Genomic DNA, 15,099 nt, shown 5'->3' with positions numbered 1-15,099 from the left:
TGGGTTTCTTGAAGGTGGTTAGAGAAAATTAGAGAGGAAAAATATTTTTGCCATATGCAAATTATGAAACATTTGAAAACCTAAAAATCACCTCGAATCACCTCGAAAAGCGGATAGTCTTTGAAACATGTAGTATTTCTGATATGTTATGACCTAGAACAGTACATTTAACAGTCTCGGGGACTGAGAGCGAGAGAGAATTGAAAGTGCGCGAGAGAGAGAGAGTGTGTAGGCAACGCGTGGGCGAAAGAGTGCGAGAGAGAGAGAGCAGAATGTGACACATGCACTGCTCACTCTTTATCACTAGCTGTCAGACAGATGCTTGCGACAGTCGGAGAGGTAGAGTTTCGGAGTAGGACAACGGGGACTATAGAACAGACTGATCAAAAGATATGGAGTGGCAGTCGATTTTTATCGCCAATTGAGACCCGTTTGGTAAGAGCTGAGCTTGTTTCGTTCCTATACACAGTGTTATTTATTACTCATGAATGCCAATATCGTTTGAACTGCTCTTTCGCAATGGATCCCTAAATAGTTGCGTGTTTTCTTTAAGAAAGAGAACCGTTTTATACCTTGGAGACTTTGGAAACTTTACAGAAGAGCAACAAGAGAAATGGAAACAATTTAGGGGAAATCCACTGAATCACAATGATTCAACAATGCCAAACCATTGGTCACAGACGTCAGTTCAATGTCTAGTTTTGAGTTGTCAACTAACGTGAATTCAACCTGAAATCAACAAAACATGTCACCATGTCAATGGATTTAGGTCAAAAGTTGGGTGAAAAAAATCGTTTTCGAGGTTAACTCAAGGACATCAAATTGAAATTTTTGCTTGAAATGAGTGGAAAGAACGTTGATTCAAACGGATTTTGCCCAGTGGAATGGGTCTTTACACTTACCATAGCCTTTTCTGCTGCCAAAAAAGGGTGACTTTGAGAGCTTGAGGGGGCCCACCACAACACTGACAGCCTGACACACAACACACACACACACACACACACTGAACCTCGAGTCATGCTGTCGAACGAGAGCTGCGAGAACAGCACCCATATCCACACGGACGGGAACCCGGTGGTGAGCACGGTGATGTTCATCCTGGGGGTGATGGGGAACTTCATCGCCCTGGCCATCCTGGGGGTCCACCAGAAGGAGCGGCGCACCAAGTCCTCCGTCTTCTGCATCCTGGTTACGGGACTGGCCCTGACTGACCTGCTGGGGACCTGCTTCCTCAGCCCATTGGTGTTTGTGTGCTACGCCCGCCAGCGATCCCTGCTGGGGCTCACTGGGGACCAGGGACTCTGTGGCCTCTTCGCCTTTGCCATGACCTTCTTCGGCCTGGCCTCCATGCTCATCCTCTGTGCCATGGCCGTGGAGCGCTGCCTGGCCATCAGCCACCCCTATTTTTACTCCAAGTGCGTCCGACGCAGCTTCGCCAAGGTGGCCCTCCTGCTTATCTACGTCTTCACCTGCGCCTTCTGTGTTTTGCCATTCTTCGGCTACGGCCGCCACAAGCAGTACTGCCCGGGCACGTGGTGCTTCATCAAGATGGAGGCGGTGGGCGAGGGGGTGGACGAAGAGAGGAAGGTTCTGGCGTTCTCTCTGTCCTACGCCTCGGTCATGGCGCTGCTGATTGTGGCGGTGTTTGTGTGCAACGGCTCGGTGATCGTCAGCCTGTGCCGGATGCACCGAAGCCAGATGACACGGCGTGGTTCGGTGGGGAATGGAGGGAGGAAGAGGAAGATGAGTCTGGGCTGGTTCGGACAGGGGGAGGAGGAGATGGACCACCTGATGCTGCTGGCCTCCATGACGGTCATCTTCGTTGTCTGCTCCTTGCCGCTCACTGTGAGTTGACCTCTGACCTCTCTCTCTCTCTGACCCATATCCCTGTGCGTTTGTTGTTGTGTGTGTTCGATTATGTGTGTGCATATACGTGTGGCCCCAAGCTATGACTGACACATGTTCTGTGACTTATCTGCAACTCAAACTCTGTGCGACTCACTGTATTTACTCACTTTTCCCTTTGGCCGAGTGACCTCTTTCTCTTTTGTGTCTCTTCAATTGTCTTTATCCTCTCGGTCTGGATCTCTCTGTATGTGATTCTGTCTGATACCTAAGTCATGACCCTACAGTACACTGTTATACTGTGGCTATTAGACATTCAAAACCACTTCGCTATGCTCCTGTTCTCTCTCTGTACACACATTCTGTGTAAACAATGGCATTCTGTGTCATCTCGCTCACTGTTAGATCCCTTTAGTGTCTTGATATTGAAGTGAAAAGAAGAACCACAATGCTTTTGAGGAAGCATCCGATTGTGGGAGAACTTTGTTCCAAGGAAGAAACTGTTTTTAAAAAAACAAGCGGGCCTGTCTCTTCTCCTCTACTCCCGATGGGGCCGTTCCTTATGACATATCCAATGCCCAGAGGGGTTTGGTTGCGTAACCAGACCGTCATTTGGATTGTAAAATAAACCTGACCGTTGGTGTTTTGCTACTCTAATTGAGAGGTGTGTGCTAAACCTGCCAGCCCTGGAGGACTGGATCTGGCCCCTCCCTTCCCAGAGGGCTGTGGGACGGGTCTCTGCTTGTGGGTGCTGTTCAGTGGGTTTGACACGGAGTTGGGGAGGCACCCTCCTGTCCCTGTCCCTTCTGGCTGTTACCACACACACAGACACAGACACAGACACACAGACATACATATGGACATTTGTTGAAATACTGATATAGTGAGGGTTGAAACCAAAACAATCAATGTTTTGCTGAAAGTCACTGTTTGAGTGTAAAGATATAAGCCTGCTATCCTTGATTGCATACTGAATAAGCTTGCCAGTTTCCTTTTGATTTAAGTTCAATCATTGATTTGTGCTACTAAGTACAGTTGAGTAATGGCATTCCAGTTGCCAAAGTAGTTAAAGAGTAACTCCAAGGAATGAGGATAATTGACTAATGTCAACTGTTGCCCTTTTTCTTTGAGTCATTCCATACCAATCTTCTCCCCGAGGTCTCTTTGCTGCCTGTGGGTAATACTCCATGATGAGACAGAGAGATGACAGAGCGGTTTTTAAGGAACTGTCTTGCTGCAGTCTGTCAGGAGCTGTGGTTGATGCCTTGGGGTGGGGGTGGGGGGGGGGGGGAATATGCAGGCACCGTCCTGACTCCTGAGTCACTTCTTGAACCAGACGGCATCCGTGGGGGTAGAATTTCCTCCAATTCAAATCCAACCAAATACTACTAAATGTGTAGATCGAGTCAGTTTGATTCACATGCTGATGGTAAGAAAGATTGCCCTGCAGGTTCGGCCTGGGCCTGTGATACCCGATACCCGCTTTAGTTGTGCATTGGCAGTTTCTCTCTTGTTTCTCTTTGACAGTCATTTAATTAGACAAACAATTGTTAGATTGGTAAATTAGTCTAGCCCGCTATCTACACTTGTAGTAATCATGGCCAAATACCGACCAGGCATGCAGGGCACGTTAAGGATGTTAGTCTGCTGATGAATTGAATAGCCTGTTATTAAGGAATCGCCCAACTGACTGACTCACACACCACCTCAAACATGCCACACTGCGCGTGTGTGTGTGTGTGTGGGGGTTTTTAGAGTGTAAGATTGCTGGAACATGATGGACACCTGAGCAAGAGGAGATGCAGGATGGAGGAAAGAAACTACTCGCGTTTCTATGATTCCCTCTTTAATATGGTCGAGTGGCGGTGGGATAGAGAGTCTAGTTTATGTAATTCACTTACCCCTCCTGTCAATACTGAGCACACATACGTACAGTAGAGTCCACACACACTTAGACTCACAGGCACGCCGCCGTCTCTCTGTCCAATTCCTATTTAATGGAACGCAAAAACACGTTGCTGTGACACTGTACAGGAGAGCACAATGCCAGGCGCTGAAGAATATATGCTTTTTCGTACAGCGGTCTGCTTTCAGTACCACCACAAGCTCTTAGTGAGGCTTGGCTGGAACACGAGAATGTGAGCGAGACGGAAAGAAGAGATGCATGTGGTGCATTTGGGCTGATAAGAGGAGGATGTGTTAGCTTTCAATCTGTCCACTCTGGAAGAAATGGATGGGGTGAGGGAGGGAGGGAGGGAGAGGGAGATTGAAAAGCAGAAAAAGAGGAGAAGAGATGAGTAACCAGCTGGACTGGTGCTGCTTGATGCAGTGGAGGTAGGTCATATTCATGGAAAAGGCTCCGTGAAGGCATATATCAATTCTTCAAAGCATTCTGTCATTCTGTCACCAAAAATATTGAACGTTTACAGAAGTACCAAGTAAAGGCAGACCTACCGATTTAGTTAGTGTTTTTACTGAAAGCAATTTGGTTTATGATTTATTAAGTGATTAAAATGTGTCATTCGGTTACCAAATCGGTAACAGAATGACCAGAACATCTGTAACAAAATGACTGCAACTGAATTGGCTACAATGGTAATTCATAGTAGTCACCAAGTCACAAGGTACAGTATAAATAAGTAGAGTATAGGACAGTACAGTAAAGCACACTAGAGTAGAGTACAGTATTATTTAGTGTACTGTACTCTACTTAACAATACAGTACTCTACACGGCTGTGCTGTGCTCTACTCTACTGTGCTACTCTGTGATGTCCAAACGTCTCGACTATAATCATAGACACGTCTATGATTGGTACAGATTTGGTCCATTCCGGACCAACCACATTTGGTCTTGTTTGGGGGCGGAGCACATTAGAATAATAGCCAATGTGTAGAATAATACCCAAGCATGAGGATATTACATTTTTCTACCTTCGTGTACCTATTCAGGATATCACCATGAAGAGAATGACATTCATAGTTATGCATTTCTGTATAGTACAGATCAGGGACCCATGGTGTCGTTCTGTTACCATCATTCTGTTATTGCAGAGTTGTTAAACTCATTCCATGGAGGGCCAAGTGTCTGCAGGTTTTTCCTTTCAAGACCTAGACAACCAGGTGAGGGGAGTTCTTTACTAGTTAGTGACCTTAATTTATCAATCAAGTACAGTCGTGGCCAAAAGTTTTGAGAATGACACAAATATTAATTTCCACAAAGTTTGCTGCTTCAGTGTCTTTAGATGTTTTTGTCAGATGTTACTATGGAATACTGAAGTATAATTACAAGCATTTCATACGTGTCAAAGGCTTTTATTGACAATTACATGAAGTTGATGCAAAGAGTCAACATTTGCAGTGTTGACCCTTCTTTTTCAAGTCCTCTGCAATCTGCCCTGGCATGCTGTCAATTAACTTCTTGATGATTAATTTCATTTGCGTCTGATCACTCTTCATAACATTCTGGAGTATATGCCAATTGCCATCATACAAACTGAGGCAGCAGACTTTGTGAAAATTCATATTTGTGTCATTCTCAAAACTTTTGGCCACGACTGTACAAGGGTGGTGCGGAAACCCGCAGACACTTGGTCCTCCTTGGAATGAGTTTAACAGGCTTTATCAGATGTTAAATCCACTTCACTTACTGTAGTTCATTAAAGAAAAATTGACTTTTTCGAACTCAAGGTGTCCTATCATAGCGGACATCCCCTTCTTTCTGCAGACATCTTTGAATCTTAATTCGGAGTAAACATAGATATTTACAGAATTTCTGGAAAACGTTGTCACATCAAAAACTGGGGGAGATTTTAGTGTCATTCTGTAACCACACTTTACAGCTGTACAGTAATGAGTGCAATTGTGGTTCGAATAAGATTGGTTCCCCAACACTAAATTTAATCCAGACAGAAAATGTGGTGGTTTCATTAACATCGCAGGCTCAGACCAACATTTGATGATGGAGTCTTGTAGGTATTTATAACGTTTGCTTTGTGGTTTATTGAGGAGGCAATTTTTCAGGTGCGAAACGGCGAAAGGTTCGACAATGTGTAACATAACAGGACTGCAGACAGTGTACCAGCTGACAATGTTCCCTTTTAGACTTCTTTTCATGTTTCAATCTGGAGCTTACTTCTCAAATCTGACTCAAGGTCAGTAGCTATGTGCAGTATTGTAATTTGTTGGTCCCTGCCAGACGGTATTTACCTAGGCCTCTTAGCGCTGCCCATATGGCCTTCAATTCCTTTTCACCCTGCTTTGATTTTACATCCTGCATGTGGTTGCCGAAAGCGTTTGTGACACGGGGCAGAATAGATTGGTATCGTTAAACGATCGCCCTTGACGCTCTGAGGGGTTATAGTGCGTCACTGTGGCTGATCTATCACACCGAGATGTGACTGTGTTTTGGGATGCGTTTGTGTATGTAATACATCTGTCTGATGTGTATAAGAGGGGAAGTCAAAGTGGTGAACATTCGATGGTCTGATGCTTTTATCGATTTGATTGTAAATGTCATTGGTTATTTATAGTGCCTTGCAAAAGTATTCAGACCCCGTTAATTTCTTCACACTTTGTTGTGTTACAAAGTGGGATTCAAATAGATTTAATTGTCATTTTGGTCAACAAAATACTCATGTTAAAGTGGAAGATTATTCATATTTTTTAAAGATGAATAGAAAATCAAATAAATCAAATATAGTTGTTGCATAAGTATTCAACCCCTTTGTTTAACCAAGCCTAAATTAGTTGAGGTGTAAAATTCGGCTTAACAAATCACATAAAAAGCTACATGGACATAATAGGGGCTGACATGTTTTTTTAAGAAGTTCATACCAAGAATATTTTTTCTAATTGATTTTGAATTTTAAGACCACTTAAAAAAATACAAAATACAGGGAATGCCAAGAATCTGCAAAGTTGTCATGAAGGCAAAGGGTGGCTACTTTGAAGAATCTCAGGTATATAATATATGTATTTATATTTAATATATTATTTCATAGTTTTGATGTCTTCGCTATTATTCTACAATGTAGAAACTAGTACAAATAAAGAAAAACTGTATTTCCATTAATTTTTTCCCAACTGGTACCAGGGGGACATTCAGACGAGTATTGTGAGGCCTGTGGGCATCCTAGAACAAAACAACATATTAGTGTGTAGCCCAAAAGGTTCGGACACTACAGGCAGAAGCTGGGAGATTGGCTGTACCGACTTCAGACCAGTCCCATCTTTCCATAGAGGGGTCATAATAGTTTGTTGGCTAAAAAGTTTGGATGCTATGGATGATTTTGTGAGAAGACCGATTTTTCGGGGTGTCCCGTGGTCTGACAAACACCGCTCTAGCTCTGTCCCCTTTCAACACAGATGTCTCGTGGTCTGACAAACACCGCTCTAGCTCTGTCCCCTTTCAACACAGATGTCTCGTGGTCTGACAAACACCGCTCTAGCTCTGTCCCCTTTCAACACAGATGTCTCGTGGTCTGACAAACACCGCTCTAGCTCTGTCCCCTTTCAACACAGATGTCTCGTGGTCTGACAAACACCGCTCTAGCTCTGTCCCCTTTCAACACAGATGTCTCGTGGTCTGACAAACACCGCTCTAGCTCTGTCCCCTTTCAACACAGATGTCTCGTGGTCTGACAAACACCGCTCTAGCTCTGTCCCCTTTCAACACAGATGTCTCGTGGTCTGACAAACACCGCTCTAGCTCTGTCCCCTTTCAACACAGATGTCTCGTGGTCTGACAAACACCGCTCTAGCTCTGTCCCCTTTCAACACAGATGTCTCGTGGTCTGACAAACACCGCTCTAGCTCTGTCCCCTTTCAACACAGATGTCTCGTGGTCTGACAAACACCGCTCTAGCTCTGTCCCCTTTCAACACAGATGTCTCGTGGTCTGACAAACACCGCTCTAGCTCTGTCCCCTTTCAACACAGATGTCTCGTGGTCTGACAAACACCGCTCTAGCTCTGTCCCCTTTCAACACAGATGTCTCGTGGTCTGACAAACACCGCTCTAGCTCTGTCCCCTTTCAACACAGATGTCTCGTGGTCTGACAAACACCGCTCTAGCTCTGTCCCCTTTCAACGCAGATGCGGAAGTGCGACATCGGCGGATGCGGTGGATTGAGACGCATCCAATGCAAAAAAACTAAATGCAAAAATGCAAAGAAAACATCTGTAGCTTGCAGTGCATTCGGAAAGTATTCAGACCCCTTCCCTTTTTCCACATTTTGTTATGTTACAGCCGTATTCTAAAATGGATGAAATTGTTTTTTCCCCTTAATCAACTATTCAGATACTTTACTAAGTACTTTGTTGGCAGAAATTACAGCCTTCAGTCTTTTAGGTTTGACGCTACAAGCTTGGTGCACCTGTATTTGGGGAGTTTCTCCCATTCTTCCCTGCAGATCCTCTCAAGCTTTGTCAGGGTGGATGGGGAGCATCGCTTCCACAGCTATTTTCTGGTCTCTCCAGAGATGTTAGATTGGGTTCAAGTCCAGGCTTGGGCTGAGCCACTCAAGGACATTCAGAGACTTGTCCCGAAGCCCCTCCTATGTTATCTTGGCTGTGTGCTTAGGATCATTGTCCTGTTGGAAGGATACTTTTTGCCCCAGTCTGAGGTCTTGAGCGCTCTGGAGAAAACTCCTTCTATTTAAGAATGATCGAGGCCACTGTGTTCAATGTGGCAGAAATGTTTTGGTACACTTCCCCAGAAGTGTGCCTCGATACAATCCTGTCTCGGAGCTCTACGGACAATTCCTTCCACCTCATGGCTTGGTTTTTGCTCTGACATGCACTGTCAACAGCACTGTCAACCTTATATAGACAGGTGTGTGCCTTTCCAAATCATGTCCAATCAATTGAATTTACCACACGTGGACTCCAATCAAGTTGTAGAAACATCTCAAGGATGATCAATGAAAACAGGATGCACCTGAGCTCAATTTCGAGTCTAATAGCAAAGGGTCTGAATACTAATGCGAACAAGGTATTTCTGTTTACTATTTTTAATACTTTTGCAAGAATTTTTCTATTGACACAAAACATGTAAAACAAAATGTCAGCAAGACCTGGGAGAAGCAATTGATGACGATGAATGGATACAGGTATGTTAGAATTCCCAGTCATGTTCATATCATCTCAGACATCAATTTATGCAGTTCAAGACCATCTATAGAGGGTAGTAACTGCCAGTGAAACTGAATAGCATGCACTCAGAAATGTTATTATCCTGCTGGAGGTGTTAAGCACAAAAGGGGACATATTTAAATATATATATATTTAACCTTTATTTAACTAGCCAAGTCAGTTAAGAACACATTTTTATTTGTAATGACAGCCTACCTGATACCATATGTTGAGGTCTTGTGAAGGCTGGCTGAATTCTGGCAAAGAGTATGTCCGTTTATCTCAGCATGTCTACGGATTCTGCCTTCTCCCCGTTTTCATTTGCTTTGAAATGTTGATACTGGAGACTGTTATCAGAAGAAACGGTGTAACCAAGCATTTAAAGTGGCTAATAAATGGATTGCCATTCATTGGAAGGTTGGTTATCCTCCCATAATGTATGGATGAAATGTCAAGTTATGTACAGTACCACTAGATTTGCTTTGAGATTGAGGGTATACTGTGCAACTGTCATAAGGTCTGGAAGCCTAATGTGGAATACTGTACGACAAAAGCAGTTTGCATTGAAAACATGTTCACGTCAGGGGAGATTTAGGCAATCCTTAGCTGCTGGGCTGCTCATTCCTGGTTCTGGGAGTCTGCTGTACTGTTGACAGTCTGAAACACTCTGAAACACCTGAAACCAATAATGAATGTTTCACTAAGATCCTAAAGCTGAGTGGGGTGTGTTGGGTTGGGGCGCTGCAGGGCTGTGGACCCATAGGGGCAGGACGAGGTGACCCAGCTATATTGTGTGCAAGTAAAAAGAGCTCTACAGTACTATGATGCCTATGATATGAATTATATGGAGGGTGAAATGGTTTTGTGTGTTAATGTGTGGGTGTATGTGTATGTGTATGTTCAACTTTTGTTTTGCAAACCTTTCCCTTGAGGCATAAAAAAAACCCATGGATGGGAAGTTGTGTAGGGGGCTCGGATTGGCTGGGCAGTCTGACTGAAATTTGATATAGAGCAGGTATTCTCAAACTGGGGGGATACACACAATGCTGTCGGGGGTACCCCAAATAAAAATGTGAATCACATTTAAAAAAATATATATAAATATATTTTTTAAATAATTAATAATTCTTCACATTTTCAAACTGTCCATTTATATTTTCCAACAGTTCTGGAGAACTTATTTGTAGCTTTTAATCTTTTTAAATTAATTTATCTTATTAACATTTTGTTCTAGCTAGCTATTTGTGTAGGTAGCTATCAAGTAAACCCCAGATCGCCTGAGTAGCCTCGTTTCACTGCCAAAAATCAAATTAAACCATCTAGTGTTCAGCAAAATAACAACACAATGTCAAATACAGGTAGCCTAGTCGAATAATTAACATCCAATCACATTAACCGTTACTCTCTCGCGGGAATTCCACTAACTGTCCGTATGTAACCAAATGTAACTGCTGCTGATGGCGCAAAAGCCATGACAGGGAGACATAGTGGAGTGGTAACGCACGTGCAAGCAGTTGCTCCCGACGCCACTTGGGTACACTGCAGCATCCACCGAGAGGCTCTTGCTGCCAAGGGAATGCCTGAAAGCTCAAATACATTTTGGACACCACGGTGAAAATGGTTAACTTTGTTAAAGCAAGGTCCCTGAACTCTCGTGTATTTTCTGCACTATGCAATGATATGGGCAGCGACCATGTAACGCTTTTACAACATACATAAGTGCGCTGGTTATCAAGGGGCAAAGTATTAACACGTTTTTTAAATTGAGAGATGAGCTTAAAGTTTTCTTTTACTGATCATCATTTTCACTTGTCTGACCACTTGCATGATGTCGAGTTTCTCACAGGACTGGCCTATCTGGGTGATGTTTTTTCTCACCTGAATGATCTGAATCTAGGATTACAGGGACTCTCCACAACTATATTCAATGTGGGTTGACAAAATTGAGGCTATGATTAAGAAGTTGGAGCTCTTCTCCGTCTGTATTAACAAGGACAACACACAGGTATTTCCAACATTGTATGATTTTTTTTTTTGTGTGCAAATGACCTGAAGCTTAATGTAATAATGTCAAATGTGATACAGCGAAGCACCTGAGTGAGTTGGGTGCAAAGTTACAGAGGTACTTTCCCGAAAAGGATGACACAAACAACTGGATTCGTTATTCCTTTCATGCCCTGCCTCCAGTCCACTGACCGATATCTGAACAAGAGAGCCTCATCGAAATTGCAGCAAGCGGTTCTGTGAAAATTTGAATTTATTCAGAGGCCACTGCCAGATTTCTGGATTGGGCTGCGCTCAGAGTATTCTGCCTTGGCCAATCACGCTGTTAAGACACTGATACCCTTTGCAACCACGTACCCATGTGAGAGTGGATTCTCGGCCCTCAGTAGCATTTAAACTAAATAGAGGCACAGACTGTGTGTGGAAAATTATTTAATAAGACTGAGACTCTCCAATACAACCCAACATTGCAGAGTTACAGTGGGGCAAACAAGGATTTATACTTATTTTCCACCATAATTTGCAAATAAATTCATAAAAAATCCTACAATGTGATTTTCTGGATTTTGTTTCTAATTTTGTCAGTCATAGTTGAAGTGTAACTATGATGAAAATTACAGGCCTCTCTCATCTTTTTAAGTGGGAGAACTTGCACAATTGGTGGCTGACTAAATACCTTTAGCCCGACTGTATGTGCATCCTTTCAAGCACACCCTTCTCATTAACCTGTGGTGAGTTATTCACAATTTTCGATGAACAAATAAGGATGGATAAACAAATAAGGAACCATATGTAAGATGGTTAAACAAAGGGCAAAATTATTGATTATTATTATTTGTGCCCTGGTCCTATAAGAGCTCTTTGTCACTTCCCACGAGCTTTGTTGTGACAAACACACACACATTCTTATGTTTTAATAAATGTATCGTATAACATTTGAGAGTGCGCTGACCCTGGTGCTAGAGGGGGTACGCAGCTGGAGGTTGAATGTTTGAAGGGTTACGGGGCTATAAAAATTTTGGGAACCACTGGTGTAAAGCACAGTGGTAATAGATTGGTTATTCAACAAACTTTTCGCTGTCTTGAGTGGGTGAAAATAGGTTCCAATCAAAGTATCAACCAAATTGTGTCGAATTGTGATGAGTGTAATTCACCCAGATGAAAAAGATACTATAGTATACTATGGTAGAAATACTATAGTATTCACTGGAGTGTTTTTGTGGATTTTACTGTAGTATTCACTGTAGTGTTTTGAAAAGTTAAGTCTGCAAATGACATAACTGTAGTGTACTGTAGTATTTACAGTTTACTATAGTATAAATACTTACTGTAGAATTTTTGCAAATTGTAGTATGCTGCAGTATTTACTGTATTGTTTTTGAGGAGTGTAGCATCATTTCCATAACCTGTAGGACTGAGGTCTGCATGGATAGGTCAGAGCGTCTGCTCTTTTCTACAAGCTAAGACAACCTCTTATCCCTCTGTCAGTGTGATAAGAGGTTAAGAATCATGCAAGTTGATCATAACAAACCACATTTAAGGGAGAAAGATGTGGGAGTGCAGCCGTGCATGGTCCATTGTTTTGGTCTGTATGCTATTGCTCAAGGTCACATGAACAGATTTTTCACCTAGTCGGCTTGGGGACCTTTCGGGTTACTGGCCCAATGCTGTTAACCACTAGGCTACCTGCTTCCCCTGCTTGCATACCTTATCCTGCTGTTGTCACAGTTCCGCATATCTAGTTTGGAGTCTTCCGGAGAGTAGATGTGCTCTGTGAAAGAGATAACAAACCCACTTCCATGACCTCTCCTCCTGTTATTTCCTTACTATATATGGTTAACACATGCCCACTCATCTGACAGGGCCAGACTAATAGCCTGCCTGTAGCGTGCCTTTCACCTCATTGACCCTCACCCCTATCCGTCCCCTAATCGCCCTCTAGGGAACTACCCACATGGAAAAAATACTATAGAATACTACAGTACTTACTATAGAATTCTATAGTAAACTGCAGTATACTGTAGAATACCAAACTACACTGTAGTATCCCTCGATCATGTGTACTTACTATAGAATGTTGTAGTATACTGTAGAGTACTACAGTAAATACTACAGTGTTATCTGGAGACAAAAACAACTACTAATAAATACTACAGTAATGTCTGAAAAAAATACTACAGACCCCAAAAATACTACACTTTTTAAAATTATAGTAAATACTACAGTATATAGACTATAAATACTACCTCCACCATATCACAGTTTGTGACACCATAAGTAGGAAACCTACATGCCATATTGATTTCCCTACAGGTTATTGAAAATGTGGTCTTTTACTATTTCTCCAGTAGGTTTCCTGAAGGAGAAAGCCTCCACTTCTGTGTCAAAAATGTTTAAAAAAAGACTATAGTATATACTACGATCTGCAAAAACACAATTAATTACTATAGTATAAACTACAGTTTTCTTTTACTACAGTATTTATACTATAGTTAACTATAAATACAGTATACTATAATCTACAAAGACACTACATTAATTACTACAGTTTTCTTTTACTACAGTATTTATACTAGAGTTAACTGTATATCTTTTTTAATTTTTAATTTAAACAGGCAAGTCATTTAAGAACAACTTCTTATTTACAACGACGGCCTTGGAACAGTGGGTTTAACTGCCTTGTTCAGGGGCAGAACGCTCTTGTCAGCTCAGGGATTCGATTTAGCAGCCTTTCGGTTACTGGCCCAACGCTCTAAACACTAGGCTTCCTGCCGCCCCTAAATATACTACAGTCAATACCACAGTAAAGTCAGCAAAAATACCACAGTGAATACTATAGTATTTATACCATGGTATACTATGGTTTTTTTTCTTCTCGTGCAGGTGAAGCATCAGCACTTCAGGATACTCATCAATACAGAGAGCAATAGAGGGCAGGGTTGAAATGAGGAAAGAGGGACATGGGATCAGAACACTTTAGTGTACAGTAAGCACAAAAGTGTTGAAATGTTCACATTGGCGCCTACATACGCAAAACCACTATCACCATCGGTCCAAACCACTATTTAGGGCCCAGCCAAAAGATGCTTTGGTTGAATGACTCAGGCTCTAGATTGACGTTTCGTACTGGGCCTTGCTCAGCAGTACAATATTGACCTGTTCTTCTGCAATTATGTGTCTGTGACCTCCGTAACGTTCAAAGGATCGTTTGTTAATGGCTTTTGCAATGTTCCAATGAATGTTCCGTTGACTATATGTTGTACAGCCGTTGAGGCTTTAACGTGCCTTGGTCGTGGGTGCCAGCCTGAGAAATGTCCTTCTCCTTCAGTCTGGAAATTCCAACGTAATCGCATGAACTGAGCAGATCCCGACTGTGGGATCTGCTCCCGCTCCCCCTCCCTGGCGACGAGGGCGCCAAACTACCCGTCTTTACACGCACCTGGCACCATCATTACGTTTGTTGGATACACCTGGACTCCTTCACGTGGCTGATTGCCCCTGTATATATCTGTCTGTTCCTCGGTGGTGTTCCCTGTGTCCGCGTTAAATGCTTGTCATGTGTTCCTGTCCAGACGCTGTTCCTGTTCCGTTTCATGTCCGTCGGCTATTAAACCTTCACTCCCTGTACCTGCTCCTCATCTCCTGCGTCGATCCTTTTCAGGATCTGAGTGGGAAAGAAGACAGAATCCCAGTGTGACGCCGAGGCTACTTTGAGCAAAGATTAGCTTGTAAGGTAAGGAGAGCTGTTTGCTGTTCTCTGGTAATGTGATGCCAACTTGGCCTTTAGAAAAGGCATTCGCCGGCTCAATAATAGCTAGTGTTGCATGTGTGGGGAGACGTCATCCAATCATCGATCCGTATGAAAGTTCAGGCCTTACTGGATGGAGAGAATCCTGTAACGGGGGGGGTGTGAGTGAAACACTTAGACAAGCCAGAGCCTCCATTTAGTCCCAGGTGCTCTAGGCAGGGTTTAAAGAAACCGAGAACCCTATTGTCAGGCTCATCCAGGTCTCTGGTGGAAAGGTCACCGCTGTGTCGTGATAAAAAGCTAGCCTTTGTGACCCGAACAAAAATAATTCCACCTCCTGAATGAATTAGCACTCACACACACCAGTGCAG

General features: G+C 43.0%; 1 protein-coding gene across 1 annotated transcript in view; it reads left to right on the top strand.

Annotated features, from left to right (window-relative positions):
• The first annotated feature begins 245 nt into the window (after nt 1-245).
• Nucleotides 246-15,099, top strand: part of LOC115142117 (prostacyclin receptor-like) — a 45,671-nt gene continuing 30,817 nt past the window's right edge. The window contains exon 1 of the mRNA XM_029681585.2: nt 246-1,845. Coding sequence (XP_029537445.1) covers nt 1,018-1,845 — 828 coding nt within the window. The 5' untranslated portion in view covers nt 246-1,017. The remainder of the gene's footprint in view (nt 1,846-15,099) is intronic.

This window comes from Oncorhynchus nerka, linkage group LG14 (genome assembly GCF_034236695.1).
Source record: "Oncorhynchus nerka isolate Pitt River linkage group LG14, Oner_Uvic_2.0, whole genome shotgun sequence".
NCBI lineage: Eukaryota > Metazoa > Chordata > Actinopteri > Salmoniformes > Salmonidae > Oncorhynchus > Oncorhynchus nerka.
This window is presented reverse-complemented; position numbering and strand designations above follow the sequence as displayed.